The 24,249-nt window shown below is 47.5% G+C and overlaps 1 protein-coding gene across 5 annotated transcripts in view; it reads right to left on the minus strand.

Moving 5' to 3' along the window:
* Positions 1-24,249, minus strand: part of col12a1b (collagen, type XII, alpha 1b) — a 70,001-nt gene that overhangs the window by 12,411 nt on the left and 33,341 nt on the right. For all 5 annotated transcript variants that reach the window (XM_077553574.1, XM_077553570.1, XM_077553571.1 and 2 more), the window contains 37 exons: positions 22,874-23,019; positions 22,662-22,791; positions 20,338-20,474; positions 18,451-18,580; positions 18,194-18,333; positions 17,274-17,406; positions 16,808-16,825; positions 15,796-15,935; positions 15,493-15,622; positions 15,273-15,412; positions 14,804-14,933; positions 14,563-14,702; positions 14,360-14,489; positions 14,149-14,288; positions 13,326-13,455; positions 12,895-13,034; positions 12,598-12,727; positions 12,147-12,286; positions 11,746-11,875; positions 11,140-11,279; positions 10,661-10,790; positions 10,083-10,222; positions 9,645-9,774; positions 7,546-7,688; positions 7,061-7,190; positions 6,855-6,997; positions 5,220-5,349; positions 5,023-5,142; positions 4,687-4,833; positions 3,967-4,083; positions 2,970-3,122; positions 2,814-2,888; positions 1,244-1,383; positions 1,012-1,135; positions 778-921; positions 145-309; positions 33-71 (listed from right to left, as the gene is read on the minus strand). In XM_077553574.1, the coding sequence (XP_077409700.1) occupies positions 33-71; positions 145-309; positions 778-921; positions 1,012-1,135; positions 1,244-1,383; positions 2,814-2,888; positions 2,970-3,122; positions 3,967-4,083; positions 4,687-4,833; positions 5,023-5,142; positions 5,220-5,349; positions 6,855-6,997; positions 7,061-7,190; positions 7,546-7,688; positions 9,645-9,774; positions 10,083-10,222; positions 10,661-10,790; positions 11,140-11,279; positions 11,746-11,875; positions 12,147-12,286; positions 12,598-12,727; positions 12,895-13,034; positions 13,326-13,455; positions 14,149-14,288; positions 14,360-14,489; positions 14,563-14,702; positions 14,804-14,933; positions 15,273-15,412; positions 15,493-15,622; positions 15,796-15,935; positions 16,808-16,825; positions 17,274-17,406; positions 18,194-18,333; positions 18,451-18,580; positions 20,338-20,474; positions 22,662-22,791; positions 22,874-23,019 (4,764 nt within the window). The remainder of the gene's footprint in view (positions 1-32; positions 72-144; positions 310-777; positions 922-1,011; positions 1,136-1,243; positions 1,384-2,813; positions 2,889-2,969; positions 3,123-3,966; positions 4,084-4,686; positions 4,834-5,022; positions 5,143-5,219; positions 5,350-6,854; positions 6,998-7,060; positions 7,191-7,545; positions 7,689-9,644; positions 9,775-10,082; positions 10,223-10,660; positions 10,791-11,139; positions 11,280-11,745; positions 11,876-12,146; positions 12,287-12,597; positions 12,728-12,894; positions 13,035-13,325; positions 13,456-14,148; positions 14,289-14,359; positions 14,490-14,562; positions 14,703-14,803; positions 14,934-15,272; positions 15,413-15,492; positions 15,623-15,795; positions 15,936-16,807; positions 16,826-17,273; positions 17,407-18,193; positions 18,334-18,450; positions 18,581-20,337; positions 20,475-22,661; positions 22,792-22,873; positions 23,020-24,249) is intronic.

Consider the following 24,249-nt stretch of genomic DNA (forward strand, 5'->3'; position numbering starts at 1 on the left):
AATTTGCATGTTGGTCACCGCCACGGACTCACCAGGAGACGTGAAGCCGTTGACGAAGATGAGCGGGCAGCCTGCGAGAGAAGACGGCAAGATGAAGGGACGCAGGCCTCGCCGGCGCGGGTGCGGACGCGGGCGGCCACTTACTGGACGTGGCGGTTTCGCAGATGAAGGTGATGAGGTTCTCCTTGATGGTGTCAAAGTGGTCAAAGTCGTCCACCACGAAGACGTGCCTCTCGCTGGGCTTGCTGCTGATCTCCTGCAGCTCCACAAAGTCCACGTCGGCCACGCCGATGGCGAACACCGTGTAGCCTTGGGCAGCGCCGGAGTTTTACAGCAGGAACAGCGACAAGCGACTCAACATTTTCAAAACTCCTCTGACTCGGGTATTCAATCAATACCAGCTGTTGTTGCTCATGTGGGCCACTGGAGGGCGCACTGGTGATCACTTAACATTGACTGTCAGATGTTTTTGACATTTAAGGCTTGGAATCGATCCTAATTACTTGAAAACAACGATTACATTTTTTAAACCCAGCCCGAACTTTGACATTTGTAAGTCTGATGATGCCTTTTTTCTAATCGGCAGTAGAAAAAAGCAAAGTTGGACAAAATGCAGCCATTTGGACTCACAAACGGTGAGGGGCATCAGCGCCATCTACTGGTGCTTGTGCATCACTGAAGTTGTTTCCAAGTTTGAAAGGGAATTTATTCACTTTTAAAAAAAAACAAGTATACGTGTCTGTAATGCAAATGAGGACGACGCAAGCTGCTTTCTACCTGCGTGTTGCAGCCTGGCGGCGTTCTCGCGGACTTCGTCCTGCGAGCGTCCGTCCGTGATGACCACCACCACCTTGGGGACGTTCCTCCTCATGCCGTTCTCCACCGTGAAGGCCTTCTCGTACGTGTGCTTCAGAGCCACGCCTAACGGGATGACATCATAGCCGTGATGAGCGCCAACGCGCTCTCAAGACTCTGCGTGTGCGTGCGTGCGTGCATGCGTGCGTGTCGGACCCGTTTTGGTGTTTCCGCCTTTGTAGTGGATGTGATGAGGCGCCGCCATGGCAACACCTTTGTCTTGGTACGAGTTAAACTTGAACTCAGTCTTTGCGTCGTCGCTGTACTGCACGAACGACACCTGTGCGCAAAGGCATCATCATCATCATCATCATCATCATCATCATCATCATCCTCATCCTCATCATCATCATCCAAAGCAGGCAGCGAAATCTCGCGGCGGACCGACCTGCATCCCAGTGGGTCCGATGACGTCGAAGGTTGCGATGACGCTGGAGACGAAATGCACGACTTTGACGAAGCTCTCCTCGCCGATGCTCCAGGAGCCGTCGATGAGGAAGAGCACGTCCGCTTTGGCGCCTTTGCAAACTGGAGCGCACAAAAACGGCAAAACCAAAGTTGACATTCGGAAGGAAGAGAAAAGAAGTTCAACACAAGCGCAGCCTTTTAACATTTTAGCAAAGCAAGTCCTACAATTGCCATTTTAAGTCTGACTTGAGTCAAGTCATGTGACTGACGTGACCCCGCCTTCCTCCGTCCTTGCGTGCAGTCATGAAGTTTCCCGAGACGCGAAGCCACGGGACAAAAATGTCCGAGTTGAAAAGCCAAGCGGCCGCACTGTACGACTTGGATCTGTTTTGACGAGCCGGCCCGCTGGCGTTTTTAACCGTCCGGATCCCCTCGTCAAGCAGCAGCACATGCGGCGGCCATTAATGCGCTGGCGCGGGTTCGCTCCAGAAAGAGTTTGTACGGCGCTCGCTAGCCGGCAGTCGGGCCGCCTCCAGGCCGGGACCAGCGCGTCCTCCGTTGGCCACTTGAAGAGCTCGACGGTCGCGTCACTCCGAGGAATGAAAACATCAGCCGAGTCCACAAAGTCAAGCTGATGCGCAAAGTTGGAGCAGAAAAACGGCTGAAATATTTGATGACTGCGGAAGTGACGACATCACATGATCAGTTTTGCTCGTGGTCGTCAAAGCGTCAGAATGAATGACAGAACGATATGGCTTTGTCAAGGCCGATACCCAAACCCGATTAGTAGTCGTCAAGGAAGACCATAACCCATATTTCAAGCTGAGAAAATATTTGAGTAAAAAAAAAAAATATATATTTCTTTTCATTTGAAACTCTATCGTTTAAAAATAACAACAATTGCAGAGAGATTCCAGTGTCATGCTTAATTAAAAACTAAGCAAGTAAATAGCTCTCTGAAGTTTGTAAGTCTGTAAATAGTTTTCTAAAATTTCAACATTTCCTAATTCTATTTTATTTTTTTAAATAAAAAGTGTAGGGAGTTCCCAGTGTCAGCATCGTTTTTATAAAGTGGAAATTTAACCCATGGGCAGTATTTTATTTTGAAATGGCTTGGTCAGAACCAACAAAAAGTCCAAAAATGGTCACAATAACGCCTCGGGGTTAAATAGATCCAAAAATGAAAAGTTCCTGAGCGACAAATAAACGCCAATGTAGCTAATTTGAGCTTTTTTGTCAGGGTTGGTAAAAGGTTTGAAAAATCTTCGCAGACAGTGAAAAATGGTTAGAATATGTTAGAAGTACAAACTGTCTGTGAACATCTTACAAATCAGGATGAAAATCCCAAATTTGCTACGTTTGCAAGCATTCACCACTGATTATCGGTCGTCACGTTTGTAAAATTGGTGAAAATGCCAAATACAGGCACCGATAATCGGCCCGGCCAATAATCGGTCTCGCCAGAATCTTGTTGCACTCGATAGTGGATCGAGTGCGAGGATTTCCCAACACAGCCCGGAAATCTGGAGAAAAGGTCCCGGATGTCGTACCTGCCCACGAGGGAGGGATGGTTGGCGGTGGACTGGGAGTGGGCGGGAGCGTGGGCGCCGGCGTGGGCTTGACCACTGCCACAAAGCAAAATGGAGATGGAGAGCGTTAGCAAGACGTTTGTCCCGACGAGCACGCGTGGACGGCGGCGGCCTCACGGGTTCTCTCCTTGGCGCTGACGCCGGGTCCCTCCAGGTTGGGCGTCTGCACGAAGACCGTGGCGCTGTACAGGGCGTCGGGCGAAAGTCCGTCGAAGCAATATTGCGGCAGGCCGGCGGGGATGGTGACCTCGTGTTGACCTTTGCTCGACGCTGCCGGGCAACAAAAGCACGTCATGGAATTGTTGTTGCCAAACATAAACATCAGAAAGGCAAAAATGGGAATTTGATGGCGACTCTTGAATGCATTTGCACTTTTTGCCCTTAAAATGTCCGTGAAGCAGGCGATGATGGCGGGAAAAAAAGGTCCATTTGTGTCAGTACTTTTACAAAAGTCTTTGTATTCAAGTATTTGTACTTGTACTCAACTACACATTAGGACTACTTTAGCCCCGTCTTGATATTTACACGCCGCGTCTTCCTGCTCCTTAAGCACTGACCCGTGTCGGCGCCACGATGCGAAGCAGATGGCAATCAAAGAGCGGGTCGTTGCGAAGGAGGATGTCGTGCATACGGACGCGGCGGTCCGACACGGTGGTCCGACGACATCACTTTGCTTGAGACGGACGCCGCGCATGACATCAAACAACGTTGGGAGACGGACTTGAACATTGAAATGACAGACAACATGTGGCAGCGGGAAAAACCCCAAAACATCTTTCAACAGTACTTTGGACTTTTTTCCCCCCCCCAAAAAAAAGAAGGCTTTTTCTTGCTAGCGTTGCTCGCTAAATCCTGCTTCCTCATTGGCGCAGCCGCCACAGCACCGATTTTCAAGCCATCCCTGACAAATAAACAAGAAAAAAACTTGCTGGTGGCCCAACACCCGCAGCGGGTTCTGGCCACACCCGCAGCGGAGCCCAGCATGCCGATGACATCATCATCTCTCGCCGCCAGTCTTGTGGCACATTTGCGAGGGTGCGCGTCTGAGCCCCCCCCCCCCCCCCCCCCCCGCATTTGAAGGTGAGGTCCCGAAAGGAGGGAAGACGCTACTCACGGTCCAGCGGGTTGAGGCGGATGCGGTACGACGTGGCCGCCCGGTGAGCGGTCCACTTGACGCAGAACTTGTCGTGAGCGATGTTGTACGTCTCGATGTTGCTGACGCTCAGAAACACTGAAGAAAAAATCAACATATTTGGAATACATTTAAAAAGGCATTTTCTTTGCTGATTTTCTGAGAAATGGAAAACATTTTGGAGATATCATTTATATAATAATCTTAATGAATAACATTTCAATGAATGAATAAAAAATGAATGCACTCCGTCCATTGTAAGACGTCATCTTGGATATGAACAAAGCGGCCTTAAAAGTTGCTCACATTTTCTGCAGCATGAAATAAATGTGAAAGCAGCACTTTTAATTTGTGGAGTGAAATTTAATTCTAAGTATATATTTATTTTGTATATTTATACTTTTTTAAAACATTTTTGATCTTGTATCTTGTATGAATTGTTACTTTTTATTTATTCATTTGTGTGTATATATACATATTTTTGTCGTTTTTATTTCCATTTACCAGGACATACTGTACACTATCTGTATTTAATTTTTGAATGCTATTTTTGTAATATCCGTTTTTATTTTTCAATTTCATGTCATTTGTTTTGCCAGTTTTGTTCCTTCATGCAAATCCTTCCGTCTGAAACTCCAAGCAGCGGCCGTCAATAGCGACCTCGCCTGAGAAGCTAACATAGCATATGGCGTGCGTACGTACGTGTGGTTCCCGGGCCGGCCAGAGGCGCGCTGGCGCCGCTGGTGTACTGCGCCAAGACTTTGACGTCGTAGGTGGTTCCGGGTTTGAGGTTGTGCAGCGTGTAGGACGTCACGTCGCCCACGAAGAAGTCGATGGGCTGGTCGGAACCTGCCAAAGGAAGGACGCAGCGTCAACGCGGGAAAGCGGGATGACCCGACAAACGGCGACAGTGAACCCCCTAGTAAATCTCCATTTCCAATCTCCGTTTATACGCTAACCCCCCTTTTTTTGCGTGAACTGAATCCCCCTGCGCTAAATGGGCGTTGACTGTGGACGCCACAATGTGATCTCGGCCACCTCTCGGCGTGTATATGACTCTGTATCCTTCCACCGGCGCCGTCACGGGGTCCCAGGCCACTCGGAATCGCGTGTACCACTCGTCCGACACGCGCAGGTTCCTCGGGCTCAGCAGGCCGACTGCGGACGACAAACAGCAAATGTTGGCCAATGGGCACGCGGGCGGTTCCGGATGATTGCGCGTCCCGATGCATCACTTGTGCGTCCGTTGCCGTTGAGGAGTCCTCCGGGACCCTCGGCGTAGATGGCCTCCACCGTGATGTTGTAGGGCGTGTCGGGGTGCAGGTTCTGCAGCCGGGCGTTGTTCCTGTTGCCCGAGACCACCGCCTGGAGAGCAACGTTAGTCGTGGGAATGGCATTCAAGACCAGTTGCAGGAAAAGTTCTAAAAACATATCAAACTTTCTGATGTTGAAGCGCTTGCCGTTTCTCAACACGGTTTGAACGTGAAGACAATTCGAACTTTTGGTAGCGAACAACATGATGATGTGCTTACACGGGCCACATGAAATGATTTGGCTACCCGGATCGGACCCCCGAGCCGCCACTTTGACACCTGCGCTGTAGCGTAATTAGGAAGTATTCGATGAATGCTTTTAGCTCTAGCTATATAAAAATCGATCACGATTACAATCTAGCGACGTGACAAGAGCCTCAGGCAAAGATGAGTGATTGCGAACGCAGTCATTACTCTGCATGAGGATCTTTGGTGGACTTTTGCAGCCAACTTTCAAGCTGCACACAAGGTTTGCAAATTTGGAGTCTGCCAGCTGCCATCTGTACGTCAGCTCCTCATGAATTCCCATTTCATGCTGGTGATGACGGTGTTAGTTTAAGGCCGTCTTGTAATTACTCCCACCAATCAGCGCCGTGTGATTTATGAGCTGACGCCACCACGGGTGACATCATGGCTTCGTTTGGACGGCTAACCAAGGCCGCGCGAGAGCGAGAGCGGCTCCAGTTGACCCAAATTGGGAACTGACTTCAAAATGACCCCTGAAGGCGTCACTTTTTCTCCCCGTTCAAGTGCTCCGCTTGTTTCATCGTTTGCGCTACATTGTGGATTTTTAAGTTTGTTAAATTGATACATTTACACCTTTTTTAATGTTAAAATATCTCATTTAATAAATTTTGCTTCATCCAAAAGGAACTTGCATAATTATAGTGTTTCAAAGAATTTGATTTGTCTTAATATATTTTTTACATTTAACCATTGTCTTGAACCCAAAAAATAATCGTGATTTCAATTATTACCAAAATAATCGCAATTAACATTTTTTTCATTACTAACTTCGTAACTAATGTAACATGTGGTATATCTGGTCGCGATATGTTTATTTTATTTTTTATAAATTTGTATTACATTTTCTTGAAATCGACTTGGATGGTGGCCAAGCATTAACATGGTGTGGGAAACGGCAACAAAATACGCCTATGCTAAATGGTTAGCAATCACGATTAGCATTAGCAATTACCGTTTAAGGTAAACAATAAAAAAAAAAGCACTAACTACAATTTAATTCACACATAAATGCTTATATCTAGATTTCACATGGAAATGTGTCTTAAAAGTCACTTACAGACGTTGCTTTAACATTATTCCATGAATGAACAAGAGTGGAGCTAGCTGTTAGCTACATGAGCTCAATCATTTCCTGTTCCTGTCTTCTTCTGGGCACGTTTAATGCATGACTGCCCTCTACTGGTTAAGTGATCAACAAGCTCAATGTGCTGAATTGTTGTCTGCTTTGATGAGGCGGAACATTTCAGCCAACCTATTTTTTTTTAAGTCAACTTTTCTCCCCCAGCCCTAACAGGGTGCGACTGTACTCACATATTCGGTGATGGGGTCTCCCGTCATGGGGGCGTAGGCGATGCGGTACTGCCTGACGGGACCTTCGGCGTGATCCCACCCGATGGTGAGAGAGTTGGTGGTGGCGTCAAACACTCGCAGGTTCCGAGGTCCGGCGCGCGGCACTGTCGGCGGAACCAACGCATTCTGTCAATCAAGCTGCTGACTGGGATTTCGCTGGTGCTTACATGTTTTTCCGTTGCTCTTCAGCGACAGCCCTTCGCCGTCAGGGTACATGGCCACCACGCTGACCCGGTAGGGCGTGTCCTGGATCAGGCCGTCCAGGAAGGCGTTGTTGACGTTGCCGGGAACCAGCACCTTCGCAGAAAGTCAAACAACGCGCTGAAGTCATAATGCCGTCATTCCTGGCAGCTCGGAGCGCGGCGCCACCGGCACACATCATCATCATCATCATCATCATCATCATCCCGTTATCTAGCCGGATCTTTGCTGCCAAATACTAACAAAGACTCGAGACGCCAGACACAAACATATCCAATGTGGCGCAATAGGTAAACACTCAGACAGAGACGCTCCCAAGGTTGTTGGAGTGGAATAAACAAAAATCAGATTGAACTTGTTGTTTTGTTTAAAAAAAAATTTTTTTAAATCCCACTTTTAAAAAGTGAGGCATAAAAAAAACATTGTTGCTACGTGAAATCAAGAGACTGACCGAGTGTGGCGGCGAGGCGGAGTTCCAGGGTTGGTACTCGACGCGGTACTGCTGCACTTGGCCGCTGGCCGGCTCCCAGCGCACGTTGAGGCTGTTGGGGGTGGGGTTGAAAACCTGAACGTTGCGCGGTGGCGTGCGAGGAACTGCAAAGGAGCACAAAAAGGGAAAGTCACTTCCACTGGAGGCCATCAAAGTCCAAGACGGTTGAAGGGAGTCGGATTGTCTGGTCTCGCTTGTCGTCGGCTCCCGCCATGTTGGCGCTCGCCTCCTCAACGACGTGCGACTTGTGCGACTTTCAGGACAAAACTACGCTTGGCTTTGATGGGACAAGCATGGCAAGAATTCCTGAAAAGTTCCGCTCCAGGAATTCACAGATGGCTTTTACACATGTAGACCAAAGAAATAAATGTGATTTACATGTGGAAGAGTTGAGCGCTTAGCATGTCTGTCTCCCAGTTCTGAGGTTTGAGGTTTGAATTTCGGCTGCGGCCTTCCTGACTGGAGTTTTCATTGTCTCCCCTGATACATTACAAAAACATGCATGTTAGCTTCATTGAAGATTATGGACGTGTGTGTGCGTGAACGTTTGTTTTTGTCAACGTCACGGGCTGGTGAGCAGTCCAGGGTTAGCGTTCGTGCCGACTGAAGCATCAGCTGCAAATGTCAGCCGGGTATGACAACTTCCCTTCACACTGCCACCCCCCCAAAAAAAAAATTCTTTGTGTGAACACAAGAAATGTAAAACCTTATAGCCCCGCCTCTTTCCCAAAGTCATCTGCTGCTCATCAGCAACCTTCTGCTTTGCTACTTCAGGACCCGGACGACTTCAATCTCAAGATGCTCAAGTGCTCTTGGTTTGTGCAAGCAAAGCACGTCCAATAACAAAACCAAATGAAGGTTTAGGAGCGGCCCAGTTCAAGTTGACATTGTTGAAACCTTCAACACAGAAAGTGCAGTCAAACAATTTGGCCAAAACGAACGGGCTAAAATTCATCATCAGTTATCGCAAACGTTTCGATTCACTTTTTGCCGCCAAGCGATTCTGCAGTTCAGGAGGCCGTCACCTTTTCACATCCAGGAGTTTGAATTTCAAAAATGGACTCGGGTTGTGCATTGCCAGTCATTGAAATGGTCTTGCTGATGTGAATGATTTTGGTGTGAGAAACGGGTTCGTCACGGGGCTCATTGATGGAAAGCAAAATGAAGGGAAAAGAGCAAAAAGTGTCCTGAAGGAAAAGCTCTCGCATTTGATGTCCAAGCCCGCTAAAGCGAAGCAGATGTGTGCGAGCGTATACATGGCGCTTGCTGTCGCTCCAAGAAGAGCCCCCCCCCCCCCCCCCCCCAAAAAAAAGCAAAAAGGATGCAGTCGGTGGTGAAAGAGCCTGCAGACGAACGATGCGGTCGGCAGTTACACAACTGCTCTTGTATAAGCACAACGAGGCACATTTGTCCAGTCTTGGTTTGCATTCCAGATCCTTCGTGACTTCATTCTTGTTAATCGCATCCACAAGCACTCATGGACACTAAACAATTACAAATACTCACTCAAACACATTTTACTTGAGTATTTGTTGACTTGACAACTTTTTACTTTACTCTCTAATTTATTGATGGCATAAAAAGCTAAAGTAAAAAAACAAACATTTTGTAGGTTGTGTCAACCTAAATCTAAACAGTTAGAAAAGCTTCAGCTTTTTTTTTTTTTGGAAGTCTGTGTGGAATTTTGCATGGCGCTCCAATTAAAACGGGATTTTGCTGAGTGTGCGCGACGCGCCGTCTGCACGCACGCCAGGCCGTCCGACAACACACACACACAAAGCAGATTGTAAAAGCTGCACAAACACACACGCGCGCCGACGCTGATGTTTGGGGGGAGCGTCAAGAATCCAGAAAGTGCAGTTCAGTTGTGTCGTTAGCGACTTTTTGTGCGACGCTTCTTCTCATTTACCATTTTTCGGTTTTTTTGTCACGTGAGGGTTTGGGTGTGTTTGGAACTTTCCAGGTGTGACACCGGCATCCCCTCAGGGGTCAATCTCGGGTCATCGTTCTATTTCAACGGAGATCTCTGCCAGCAAAAGCGCGCTTGGAAGCGGACTTACGTGTTTTCCCACGCTCAGACTGGCGCAGACCCTCGCCCTCTGGGTACACGGGCACCACGGTGACGGTGTAGGGCGTGTCCGAGAGGAGGTTCCTCAGGACGGTGTTGGTGGTTCCGCCCGATACTTGCTCCTGATTGCACACAAATGCATGCAGGAATCGGAATGTGAGTGCTCCAATTTACAACCCTTATGGTTAAAAAAAAAACAAAAAAAAAACTACCCCTTGCTATCAATCAATCTCTAAAAATATGAAATTGTATTCTTCTAAATTTAAGTGCTGACAATAGAGAATGCTTGCATGCTTTAAATTTACACTGAAGTGGCAGAGAAATTGAAAAAAATGTCTATGAATGGAATTCAAAGACGTGTCGGACTTGTGCTTTCAAATCAATATTGTTGGCTAACGTTTGTCCTAAAGAAGAAGAAACGGGCACAAACCATGTCCTCTGCGCCGCCGCTGGCGGGGACGTAGAAGAGTCGATACTGCCGCACGTTTCCCTCGGCCGGCTCCCAAGTCACCTTGAGTGAACTGGTGGTGGGTTCGGTCACCTGCAAGTTCTTGACTCCGCCCAGCGGCTCTAAGCGACACGGCAAGCAGACGTCAGCGCTTTCACATCCGAGATTCTACTCCGCTAAGAGTCCCTTAACTCTTTGACTGCCAAAAACGTTAAATAACGTTTAGTAAAATCCTATGGAGGGGTGCCAAAGACGTTAAAAGACGTTTTTTTCCAAAACAGAGGTGAAACTAACCATTTTCTATTGTTGATTACTGAAAAACGGAATAAGGTAGAAACAAACTTTTTTTTCTGATGAAAGATGAGAGTCCAATCTTCATCTATCATTTGGTAGTACGTGTGTTTCCATAGTCCAAACACATCATTTTCTGTGGACCTTGAAAGATCAGTCAAAATGCTTAAATCGGCTGGCACCCTCGGCATCCCTTTTCTGAAAACGTCTGGCAGTCAAAGAGTTAAAGACTCCAATCAAAGTTGAAGATTTCCAAAAGATGAACTTACTGGTCTTGCCGTTGTCCGACATGCTCTTCCCCTCCACGTCGGCATAGATGGGCAGCACCGTCACCGTGTACTCCGTGTCGGGCTGCAGCTCCCTCAGCATTGCGTTGGTCACCAGGCCCGATTCCTGGAGCTGGACAAACACAGCGACACCTTTTTCAAACATGCGACTTTCAGCAAAAACAAGGTAGCTGGCATCAGAAAAAAATTCTGAATTAGGAGGGAAAAAAAAGAGGCTCTTTACTGTTATTGATCGAATGTACCTCCAAAATGTGGGAAAATCGGCAAATAACACTGATCAGCAACACATTTTAATGAGAGATGGCAGGACATGTCCCGAAACATATTTTTGACGCATTTGGTGACGCCGCCCCCCTCAGGTGGATGCCAAATATGAAAATGTCGAGTCGAGAAGGCCTTCATTCGAATTTGTACTTCAAAACATTTTCCTATCTGAGGACACGAGCGGCAAAAGTGCCCACCATGATCTGGTCTCCTCCCGTGACGGGCTTGTAAATGATCCTGTAGTGGCGCACGTCGCCCTCGGCCGGGTCCCAGCGCACTCGCAGCGAGTTGGTGGTGGGGTCGCTCACGCGCAGGTTCTTCACGCCGCTCAGAGGCTCTGAAAGAAAAAAGGAAAAAAAAAAAGCGTACTTTTCATCATCGAAACTAACCTCATGCACTGTCATTTAGCTTTCCAAACTTGAAACAGACCAGCTAACGGAAATTAGCATCAATGCTACGCTACTTTGAAGCCTTCAGGCAGCGACTCGGAGCAGCAACGCGTACAAAGCAGTTCTTTTCTGGCCTCTCCATATATTGCAAGGCCGTCGAGAACTTGCACATTCAGCATCATGGAGATTTTTTGGACTTGAAGTCATCTCTTTGTATTTGTTTCTTTGCCTGCCCAAACTCAAAATGGCCTGAAATGCGCGAGCCGCTGCGCGGGCGCATTCCGCCGCTTGCTTGTTGATCACGTCTGACAATGGCGTCCGGGTCTCAGCGCCAGATTGAATTATGTGACTGGAGCGGCCCGGAATGCGAGCGCTGGCTTGTCCCCGAACGTCGGGTGGGACGCTCGCACTTACTGGTCTTGCCCTTGTCGGCCTGCGGGATGCCCTCCACGTCAGGGTAGACGGGCACCACGGCCACGTCGTACAGCGTGTCCGTGTCCAGGTTCCTCAGGATCAAGCTGGTGGTGCCGCCGGACACGTCCTCCTGCCGGTGGGCGGACCACAGCAAGCACAAATACTCCATTACTGTACTCAAGTCGATGGACTTGAATAGTTATGGTCATGAAGACATGTTACTGTCACTCCCGACGTGCACAAAGAATGTCAACGATGTAACACGCAATCTGAACTTCTACTTTGACCGGTGGTTTTTTTTATAAAATTTTTTTGGCACTGTATTTGTACTTGAGTACAAAGCATGGTTACTTTCTGCCACACGTCCACATGCTGTCTTTGAATACGGCGGCAGCACCCACCGTGTGTTTTTCTCCATCAGGTTGCGCCGAGTACGTGACCCTGTAGCTGCGCACGTTGCCCACGGCTGGGTCCCAGCGCACCGTCAACGTGCTGATGGTCGGGTCCACCACCTGCAAGTTCTTCACCCCCCCCACCGGAGCTGACGGCGACAAAATGTGAAGGCATGAACGCACACCGATGGAAACTGTTACCGGGGAATTTCGTTTTGTTTCGTTAGAATCTTTAAATAAAAAAAGTATGTAATGATACTTAGAATTGTGTTTTTTCCCAAGAAATAAAAAAGGACAAAGATGTATTTATGTCGGGATAAAAAGTCACATTTTTCCAAAATGAAGCAATTTTTTGATAACAAAATTCGTTCATCAAGATAAAATCCTAACATTATGGTAAAAAAAAAGAAAGGAAGTCTTCCAGCCCAGTTTGTGAAGTCGGTAAAAGTGTGTCACTCACTGGTCCTCCCGTTTTCAGTCAGCGGCAATCCCTCCATCTCGTGGTAGACGGGCACCACGGTGACGCTGTACTCGGTGTCGGACTGCAGGTTCTTCAGCACCGTGGAGGTGGTGGTTCCCGGCACCTGGTCCTGGGTTAAGGAGGGAGGCACCAAAGTGACATATGAGGAAGACGTCACAACCAAAAGAGGCAAAACGACTCCCGATTATCCAATATGTGGTGTTTGGACTCGTGGACTTCATGTGGATGGGTCCGATTTTCTGCTCCATGTCGTGAAAATGCAAAATGGCCACTCACCACATCCTGGTCTCCGCCCGCCGCCGGCACCCAGATGACGATGTACTCGCGCACGTTGCCCTCGGCCGGCTCCCAGCGCACGTTGAGGCTGCTGCTGCTTGGATCGAACACTTGAAGGTTCCTCACCATGCCCAGCGGTTCTGTCCAAACGCACGCCATCAACACATACGGCCTCGCCTTCACAGACCTTGAATTGCTTCTCAGAATGCGATGCAATAAGTGGAAAAAAATGGGAGCAACGATGAATGATTATTATTTTTAGATTTTGTCCAACGCCTCTCCGGCAACCTGGCTCATTCCATGGAGGGAGTTGCCGTGAATTCAAATATGTCCGATTTCATCTGAGACCTTTTGGAGACTTTTTCCAGTCAACAGCAGACTTTTTTAGTACCAAATCCATCCAAGTGACATGCTTGGGGGAGGTCACTCACTGGTCTTGCCGCTGTTGGTCAGACTTGGCCCGTCGCCCTCAGCGTAGACAGGCACCACGGTGACAGTGTAGCGGGTGTCGGGGAGGAGCTTCTCCAGGACGGTGCTGGTGGTGCTCTCAGACACTTGCACCTGCAAAATCACATCAGCACATTTGCATTACAGATAAAAAAAAAACGACAAAAGTTCCCTCAGAACTTTTCAAATGGTGCCATGACCCGGATTCGAAACAGGGCTCGCTATGTCAGAACACATCCTGACAACTAAGATTTGGACTTGACAGTCCACTCACGACATGAGCGGCATTTTCAAAGGTCAAACAGGAAGTAAGCTTCGTTTTAAATGGAAACGAGAACATCTTCACGTCTAGATCCGACGATTCCAGCAAATTCCACATGTTGAACTCAACTCAACTTTACGGTCCAGGATACGCCACAGCGGAGTGCATCCATGCATTCGGGAACGAGAAGCTTGTTTCAGCGCCCGTTTTCGCTTCACCAGCTGACCGCCGCGCTTACCCCGGCCGGCGCCGCTGTCAACACCGGTATGAGTTGTTTATGTTTTTATATGCCACCCCCGTAAAGAGGTTGCCGGTTGCCTTTAGCAATAATGACTACCGCCACCAATGGTGCGGAGGCGAATTACTTCTCGCGCAAGCGCTGAATGTACGTAATAGTCGGCGTCGGTGAGGTGCGCCTTCATGTCATTTTTCTACGAGACGTGCCTGAGTCTGGGCCGACGCCGCAGGGGGTTTCGTTTGGATCGGTGTATCGAGGCCTTTAGCTGTGCCTACTATAGAGTGTGAGATTGCCGGTTGGCACTCACCACAATCTCCAAGCCGCCGTCTTCCGGCACGTAGATGACTTTGTAGCCCTGAACGTTCCCGTCGGCGGGGTTCCAGGTGACCGTGAGGGTGGTGATAGTCGGGTTGGTCACCTGCATTCTGCCAACGCCGCCCAGAGGTACTGCAGGAAGATTATTTTGGTCAGTTTTGTTTCAAAGTTGACATCATCATCATGTCATTGCGTTGACTCACAAGTTTTTCCAATCTCCGTCTGGCGTTTTCCCTCCCGGGCCGGGTAGACGGGCAGCACGGACACGGAGTAGGCGGTGTCGGGCAGAAGGTTCCTGAGGATGACGTCGGAGGTGGTGGCAGGAAGTTGCTCCTGCAGAAAGTCATGCAGTCAATGAAAACCCGTTGACGGACCTCGCCGGCGCTTCGCCGAGCGGCGTTCCCACCATCTCCTCGCGGCCGCCGGCAACCGGAACGAAGAAGACTTTGTACAAGCGGACGGCTCCGTCGGCCGGGTCCCACTTGACGTTGAGCGAGGTCATGGTGGGGTTGGTCACCTGCATGTTCTTCACGCCGCCCAGGGCCCCTGAAGGTCACACACCGGCAGAATCAGGCTCGACATTGTGGACGACGTCATCAACTCGCCAGCTAACATCCGTTTGGCGTCCAAAAAAACGCCGCTCTTACTTGTCCTTCCGTTTTCTGACATGATCTTGCCATCGCCCTCAGCATAGACGGGCACCAGGGTGACGGTGTAGAGGGTGTCGGGCTGCAGGCCCCTCAGGGTGGTGCTGGTGGTGCCGGCCGACACTTGCTCCTAAAACCCACCACCACAATCAAGTCCAAACAAAAACCACAAGGTCATCCGTGAGCCCGTCGCTATGGAAGGACATCTAAGTTTCAATTTCAGTTTCTGAGTTGGAACAACTCAACATATTCAAATTTAGAACATCTTGACATTCAGAGATTTCAACTAAAAGAAATCAGAAGTTCAAATTCAAACACACTCAGAATTTGCCATCTCGAAATTCCTATTCAAAGCGATGACTTGAAAGCGGGAAACTGAAATAGCGAATGTGGCAGATGTGCTTGCACAGGTTGGGCTCAGGCGATGGCCCCGCCCACAGGAAGGTGGCAGTGGTCCTACCAGTCCTACCATGCTCTCGGCGCCTCCGGCGGCTGGAGCGTAGATGACCTTGTACTCCTTGACGCGGCCCTCGGCCGGCTCCCAGCGCACGTTGAGCGTGGTCATGGTGGGGTTGAGCACCTGAAGGTTCCTGACGCCGCCCAGAGGCTCTGCGGGGGCGGCACGCGCAACACACGCAACATGTTGAGAGGGTGAAGGTTTGTGTCACGTATGAGCGCGTGCTCCTCACTGGTTCTTCCTTCGGCCGAAACATCTCTGCTGGGGCCGGTGGAGTAGATGGCGGTCATGGTGACCCGGTACGGCGTGTCGGGCGTCAGCTTCTGGAGGACCGTGCTGGTCTTCTTGCCTCCCACCTGAGTCTGATCGTGTGGAAGATAACATCAGTTACGTAGGAAGAGATTTATGTGCCATCTGACTTTGGATTAAGTTGATTCATTAATTCATTTGAATTGTAACACGGACATTTCGTTTCAAACTCAAGATGTGAAATTCTAGTTTGGAAATTCTAAATCAAAATTGGGAGTTGACGTACTACGAGCGGTTCGCCTCCAGCCAGCGGCGAGTAGAGGATCTTGTAGTTCTGCACGGGTCCGGGGGCCGGGTCCCACTTGACGGCCAGGGTACTGGCGGTGCCGTTGTAAACCCGCATGTTGCGAGGAGGCTCCGGTCGCACTGGGGCCGCCACAAACACACGAAAACTAAAGTCAGGCGCACACACTGGAGAGGATGGCGTGATGACGATGACGATGACGATGATGATGAAGATGAGATGGTGACAATTCCGCTTCAGAATTTCATGGAAGAAGCGATGATCATCAAGCAGGTTTGGTGTCAAAGGATCGATCGCAAACGGACACTAGAGGTGTTAAGTTACAATGAAGTGCAAATACTTAAGTATACTTAAGAACAAAATGATTTTTGGGGTTCATATGATCGCTCTGTGACAACCAAACCTCTTGTCACACATGCAACACTTCTGATGGCGGTGGTGAGGACGATGATGATGATGTCACAGCTGGTGTGATGATGCAATGATGTTACACGAGATGAATTGGAGACGCATGATGGCTGAATGGGAATCAATCAAGGTGATTGATGTTTTTCATTCATTGTTCACTACAAGTATGTGCAAGTTGGATTTTTTGCGTGTGTCCAATCAGATTTCAGCGTCTACGTGTCGCCGTGTCAATGTCATCTGGCCATGGCCAAAAAAATGATGACATTGGCAGCGTGCGACCGTTTCTTCTACCAATCGGATTTCGAATGAAGCCTCAGCTGGTCCTCGGTGATGTCAGCAATTTTGAGTCCTCTGATTGGCTGGTCAGAGAAAGCCAAATTTGACGTTTGTTTCAATCTGAAGGCAACATGTCCTGCCACAGACTGACACTTTCCCATAACAATGACAAGATGCACGGATGGCATCGTGGATGTTTTGTGCATGATGTCATCAACCGGCGAGAATGTCGGACACTTGATGGACACACACGGGAACACACATGCAGTTGTGAGGACAAAAAACAGTCAGGAGCATTTCATTGACATACCGTCCACGGCCTTCAACACTAAAAAGAGAAAACAAGCTCATTACAGCCTGGATATGACACTCGTAAAAAAAATCAATCAATCAACATATATATGGAGTGAAATTTCCAAACAAACCTAAAATGCACTATAAAATTCACAATTTCAGACACAAACATTTCCACCAATGTCCACTAATATGCCTTTCTGTGCCTCTTCCAGTCTCTCTAGTGCGACTGTTGATGACACACTAAGATCACTTTCTGCTGAAATGATTCATTGAATACTCACTAATTATTACTGATTATTTTATATCGTGGCCTGCATATTTCAGCTGCTGGAAATGTTTACACGAGGTCAAATAAAGTTGAGCATTAACGCTTATGTTCATCATGAAATTCCACCCCAAAGCACAAGGTGAGAAGTGCTCACATTTGATATTTTATGATCATGTTAACGCGCGTGTGCGTTCAAGAAATGAAGACTCACGCGTGCGCTGGTTTCCCATCAAGTCTTCGCTTTCGGACTCGTCCGGGTAGATGGCCGTCACGGTGACTGTGTACTCGGTGTCCGGGTCCAAGTTCTCCAGAAGATGCGACGTCTCGTCGTTGCCCAAGATGGACTGTGCGGTGACAGACACAAAAAAATGGGACAATCGGCAAGTGAGCTCTTTGATTCGATTTTCAACACTCGGCTCTACTGGAAGATACGAAATCGACGCTTTGCCATTTTAACTTGGGGTGTCAAAATTTGTGTGTTCATTTTGAGTTCATTTAAAGTTGACCGCCCCTTACTTGGAAAGTCTGTACTGACGGAAGTCGCAACGCAGCAGACACGTCCAAGTCCAAATTTTAGCAGTAATAAATGTAATAATAATAATGCATATATTTGTGGAGACGGGGATCAAGTTGTATTTTACACTTTGAAAAAAAGTTACTTCATGTTAAAGATAATATGAAAAGAAAAATGCACTGAGCTGTCACCAATGTCTTAGAAATGCAATAATGCCATCTCGTGGCCGAAAAATGATCTCAACACAAATCAATAATCACACCCGTTTTTTACATGACATATTTTTAATTTTAACTCAATTTTATGAATTTTTGAAATGACTGTATCAATGCTTAAAGATGCAGCCATATTTCTATTAGTTTAAACATTTTTTTCCCACTTTTATGTTAACAAGAATATGAAAACCTAGGAAAAAATATTTTATTGTACAGTCAGAACAGATATAACATTTGCAGTTAATCGTGAGTTAACTATTGAAGTCATGCGATTGATTACGATTAAAAAATACCTGGATTTGAATATAATTGAATTCAACCTGACGGTTACCCGTGTGCACGCATGTGTGTGTGTGTGTGTGTGTGTGTGTGTGTGTGTGTGTGTGTGTGTTTGCAGCTTACAGACTGGAAGTCAGTTTGTCCTTTCTTGGCCCAGCCGATGCGGTAGAGCGCCACGTCGGGTGCTCCGTGCTCCCACGAGGCCCTGAAGGAGGTCAGGTCCACGTCGGAGAACCTGAGGTTCTTGGGTGCCGGAACCACGTCTGTTGACAGAAAGCAGGACGAGCGCGCGTGACCTTAAAGCCGCTGGAAAAATGAACATTCCGCATTGACTGAGTGGTCACTGAAAGCAAAGAAAAAAAAAGAAAAACAGAGCAGACCCGTGACCGCCATTCCAAGCATGGGGTTCCCGGGACCCTCGTCGTACACGGGGGTCACGGCTACGTCGTACTCCGTCTGGGAGGTGAGGCTCGGCACGTCCAGGGCGGTGACGTCGCCGAGAACTTCCAGCTGTTGTGGGGGGAAAAACTTGTCAAACATTAGGACTGAGGCCAAGACGATGATTATAATGACGGTGTAATAGCTGCAAGTCCGGAACATTAATCATACGCTGAACTGGAACCACATCACCGCTGCTATGTCATACATTTTGAAGGCATCCGTATGCGGAGGTTTTCACAAATCCAAGTCCGAATTTTGCGCCTTTAGTGTAGTAACACGTTTGGCCACAACAAGCCAGCTGGCAGCACTGAGCTCTACTGGAAGAAATGTAGCATAATTAAGAGCGAGAAAAAGAGGCTGAGTTGTTGTTGCCACAGAGCAAAAAGATGAGGTGAGGATTGCCGTCTGCTCGGGTTGTATGTGTTGCTGCTCCACGTGCGTCAAAGCAAGTGTTTGCCATTACTGTAGCATCTATGCTAATTTATGCGAGTCTACCTATGATGTTTTCTATTAAATGTTAGCATTTAGCAAGTAGACTAGCAAGATGAACTGATATCGTTGAATGTGTTGCTACACGTGTGTAAAGTAGTTTAGTTACTAACACTAAAAATGTGGAAAAACTAACTAACTAAACTACTGTGTAAAACTAAAACTAAAGTTGTTTAAGGCCTTGCCATTACTGGAGCATCTATGCTGATTTTTTTTAGCATTTAGCAAGTTGGCTAACAAGATGAACTGATATTGTTGTATGTTCTGTGTTGTGTACTTGCAGACTTACAGGCAATGTATGACCTCTTTTTTGCCGAAAAACCCACTTAATCATGATTTTTCTAATCCTTATGCTTATTCATGTTTAAAAAAAAAAAAAAAACATGGTGGTTGTAATGAGCTTTAAATATTAGCAAAACTTTCACTCCATCATATATACACGGTATGGATGTTTTTTTTCGTTGTAATGCTTGTGGCATGAGAAGGATGTTCTCAAATGCGCTGAAGCATATTTGACATTTGGCAGAGGTGAAAGCACACTTGATGCACGGGAGGCTTTTTTCCATTTCGGCGGGAGGCCGACATACGGCGCTGAGCGGCAGCAGACGGCGAAAATTGGCCGCGGTCCGGCGCGGAAGCGGCAACGGAGGAGAGCGGGAGGCTCGGGGGCTAATCCCCCAAGTCGACAAGCGAGCGGAGCTGCTTCGTGTCATCCATCACGACTGGCTGGAAAAGTCCGGCCGGCGTGCCGCGTGATTCGTCCCAGACGCTTTGTCCTCCCCGTGGACCAGGAGGAGGAATCATGAGGACGGAGTGGCAGCGGGCTGACGGGAGGCGGGGGAGGAAAGAGGCGAGGGAGGAGGAGAGAGGCCTCTCTCATCGCGCCGGCCTCTCCGCTTTCCACAACTTCATCCCACGCGATGGCTTTCCTTCCTTCCTAACAACTTCAACCGCTACGTGGCCACGGAACAACCGCCTCACCTCATTATTCCGAACCCCAACTCATTCACTAAAAACTAAAAAAGTACGGTACTAAAAACTTTCACTTGAGTAAGTAGAAATATTCTTTGAAGTACTTAAAGGGGAAGTTCTCCGTTTAAAAAACAAAACAAAAAAATGAAACACTATTTGTCACACAGCAACCGCCTCCATGGTGGTTTGCAGGCCCCGCCCCCAAAAGTGAAAATCACGCTACAGAAATACAATAGAAAAAACTCCAATCATTTTTGGCTGTATTTTGGTGCGTTTGTTGGCAACTTTGCAGACGAGCCGGCGCATTTCAAAAAGGGCCGCCTGCCGATTGTCTTTTGGAACGACGGCGCTGGAGGTCAACGCACCTCTTTGGCGTCGGCGTCCTCGGGCTTGTAGGTGATGATGTACTTGCGCACCAGGCCGGGCGCCGCGTCCCAGTTGAGCTTCATGCTGCTGTGAGTCACGCCGCTGATCCTTAGGGCGCCGGCGGGCGGCATGGGAACTACGGGGCACAACAGGGAGGCAACACAAAGTTTAAAAAATAAAATCAAAATCATGACGCGCTCAACAGGAAAATATTAGATCAATATTGAGTTTTCTTTTTTTTTTAATATATTGGGTATCAAAGTAATCCTACAGTAATTGAAAGTAATGAGTGACATCACTTGTTATATTCTGGCACTTGGATGACATCACTAAGTGGGAATCCATTTTGAAAGCAAGACGACAGCACAAACATCATCTGGATTTGATTTCCAAATCGATAGCGGCGGTGGGGGACGCCGCGCGCACACGTTTACATACCGCGGCACCGTTTCTAACATGTGGAACATTCTTGAAAGAAAACACCAGCCAGCCGGCAAAAACACTTTTTTCTTTTCTCTTCTTTTTTTTTTTTAACAGAGATGCCTGAATTTACGCTGAACAATCCCCCAAAAAAAGTTTCCTGCCAGGTGCAGTTGAACTCTTTGCTGGCCTACCTGACTTTCGCTTGCTATCAACACAAGCCCTCATTTTCCACTTCTATATCAAACGCTGGCATTTCCAAGTCTGGAAAAATATCTTTCTACCCACGATCTTGCCAAATATGCTTTTGTGTCAAAAACAGTACAACTTGATTATTTGTCAACATATTTCCTGGTTTGGTCTGCTAAATAGGGAAGGCCTTCTCATTGTCCTTCTCTGATTGGCTGATAAGTTTCAGTTGAAAATACCCACCAATGAGCTGGTATGAGATGACATTTGTTGGGGTTTTCTAAGCTTGATGCGTCAAAAATGATCAAAGTGACGTTTCAAATGGCGTCACTTGCCCTAAAAACTGGACTTAAATATCTCAAATGCAAAAATGATTGGCGGGAAGTGCAGCGTGGGCAGTAGATGAGGTCACGGACATCAGTCGTGTTTTGTCTTGAATGTATTTCTTGGGGAGCATTCGGTCCCAAAGCCGGCTAAAAATGATGCGTTGCGTCAGGAAGGGCATCCGGCGTCAAAACAAATGCCGCGAATGACTTGCCGTGGTGACCCCTGGCAGCCAAAAGGCCAAAGTCCCTCCTCCTACTTTTTGTTGTTGTTGTCCGGGAGCCCTTTGAAGTGCTCATTCCACGTCTTTGACTACATTCCACAAACATCGAGGCATGGTTCCCAATTTCTGATCTGATTCTTCCCAAGGGTGCTCTAAGCGGGTCAAGACTCTGTTAAGGTCACACAGCAAACTCTTTCATCCGTGTCGTTAGACTTCTTGCAGCGTGTCATGTTGCAAAAGGAAAAGCGGCTCCCACAAAGTTGAAAGGAAAATGGAGAAGCTAAATATTGTTGAAAGGAACTCGAAATGTTCTGAAGGGATTTTACCAAGAGATTTCGGACAATTCCATGTTGCCTATTTAGTGGGAACAGTTTGTACCAAGCAAGTTGGGTGGACCGCCCTGCACGGATTCCCGACCTCCGAGCGGAAAGAACACCTTTGGGAAGACTCAGACCCGAGACTTTGAGCCAAGAGTCACACAAAATTGGATCTTTCACGACGACTGCAGCCGTCAACCCGTGGGCAGTATTTGATTTTGAAAGGCTTGGTCAGAACCATCAAAAGGCCCAAAACGGGTCACAATAGCGCCTGGGGGTCGGGTCAGTCAAGACAGGTGAGCGAATAAGACTGCATGATTTGTGACATATTTCTATTTTAGTCGGGACTTCACTTGATTAACTCAATGACTGACAGCCATTTGGGCTGAAGCAACCCCCTTCTCTCCCGGCTGTTTGACTGGGTTTGGACTGATTTTGCAAGGCCCACCGAATATTGTGTTCTATTGCTATACAAACACGAACCTACCAAAAGAAAGATTGGACTCTCTTCTTTCTATCTGTTTCCGTTTTGCAGCAATTAGCTACGTTTCCTCGTTATTCAAAAACCTGTTGAAAACACTGGGGAGAAGAGCTTGTTGCAAAACGGCCCTGGCTGATCTCTTATACTCTGCTGCCACCTGCTGGCCGTTTTTGTAATAATAATTGATTCAAGCATTCTCTTCAGTTCACAGGCTGCATCAAAGTCTTCTGTATGCTCTAGCATAAAAAAACGTATATCAATATGTTTTTGGGACCATGGCAATATTTGAAAGAGAACGCGTTGCTTGAAAGTGTACGCTTGAGACTGGAGACCTCGTCAAGTTCCAAAGAGCCGAGTGAGCGTGCATACCCGTGACGCCGGTGCTCTTCATGGGCTGGCTGACGGCTTCCCCGTGCTGAGCCAAGACGGAGACGGAATACGCCGTGTTGGGGAGCAGCTGCCCCAACTGAATGTCGCTCACGTCGGCTCGTACTCGCACCTGCGAATGGACGGCCGGGAAGTCGCATTAGAGCGCCTCGTTGCATTTGTCCGGCGAGTGTCTTGGCGCTTGTGGCTTTTACCTCTTTGTCCAGCTGAGGCCCGGTGCCGTTGATGGATCGGTAGAGCACGATGTAGCCACTGGCTCCGCCCACCGGCTGCCAGCGAACCCTCATGGAGCTCATGGTCTCGTCGTAGACTTTCATGGACGTGACGGCCGGCAGCGGCACTGGAAGGAGACGCAAAGGCTGTCAAGGACCTGAATGTTTTTTCACAAAAAACGTTATGCCTGCTTGGGGGCTATTTTTGACAGCAATTACGGTAATGCGCCTGTAGGTGGTGCTGTATCGGAAACAGTTAGAAATTGCCCCTAACCTCATCAAAGAAGACAAGTCGCAAGTAATGTGTTGGAATAGTTTACTGATAATTCCATCGATGAAATCGTATGAAGCATTTAGTTTCCATTATTATCCGTCTTTGCTGAGGCGGCTTCCGGTTCGATTACAGGTTAGTCAAACAAACCGACTATTATTTTTTCCTGTACATTCATGATGACTCCGTTTCTATTTTGGTCCATAAAATCGGTCAGAAAATTGGCAAAAACGCTGATCATTGTTTTCCAAAGTCAAAGCAGATGTTTGCAAATTGTTTTTGTGTGTGAAAGATAATCTGTCTGCTTTCATAGAGAACAACAGAAATCGAATAATATTTACTGTTGATCCAATCGAATCAGAGGATTTAAACAATATTAAGTTTAACTCTTTGACTGCCAAACGTTTTCAGAAAAGGGATGCCGTGGGTGCCAGCCGATTTGAAGCATTTTGACTGATCTTTCAAGGTCCACAGAAAATTATGTGTTTGGACTATGGAAACACACATACTGCCAAAACAACATTGGACTCTCATCTTTCATCAGAAAAAAAAAGTTTGTTTCTACCTTATTGCGTTTTTCAGTAATCCACAATAGAAAATGGTTAGTTTCACCTCTGTTTTGAAACAAACGTCTTTTAACGTCTTTGGCACTCCTCCATAGGATTTTACTAAACGTTATTTAACGTTTTTGGCAGTCAAAGAGTTAACAATGTCTGAAAAATGATGAATCAAAATAGTTGCCGATCACTTTGGTAATCGATGACTTGTCAGCTAACTGAGGAATTGTTGAGGACTTTGTAGCAAATGAAAAGTTGTGCTGAAGCCAACGTGCACATTTATGAGCTCCTTTCAATTGGATGATTTTGATGGACAAGACAAGACGTCGGTCGCTCTCTCGAATTCCTCCGGCAGAGTTGGAGCAAGTGGCTGGGAATTTGCTGTTTATAGTTACTCAAATAGCAAAGGGAGATCCTGTATTTTTACTTTGTATTTTAGTATGGAAGCATGTAAAAAAAAAAAAATCAACTAAAAGCATGTTGCTACTTCACAGAAAAGGTTTCTTTGAGCCAGTGAGAGCGCGCGATTG

Source organism: Vanacampus margaritifer, chromosome 19 (genome assembly GCF_051991255.1).
Source record: "Vanacampus margaritifer isolate UIUO_Vmar chromosome 19, RoL_Vmar_1.0, whole genome shotgun sequence".
Classification (NCBI taxonomy): Eukaryota; Metazoa; Chordata; class Actinopteri; order Syngnathiformes; family Syngnathidae; genus Vanacampus; species Vanacampus margaritifer.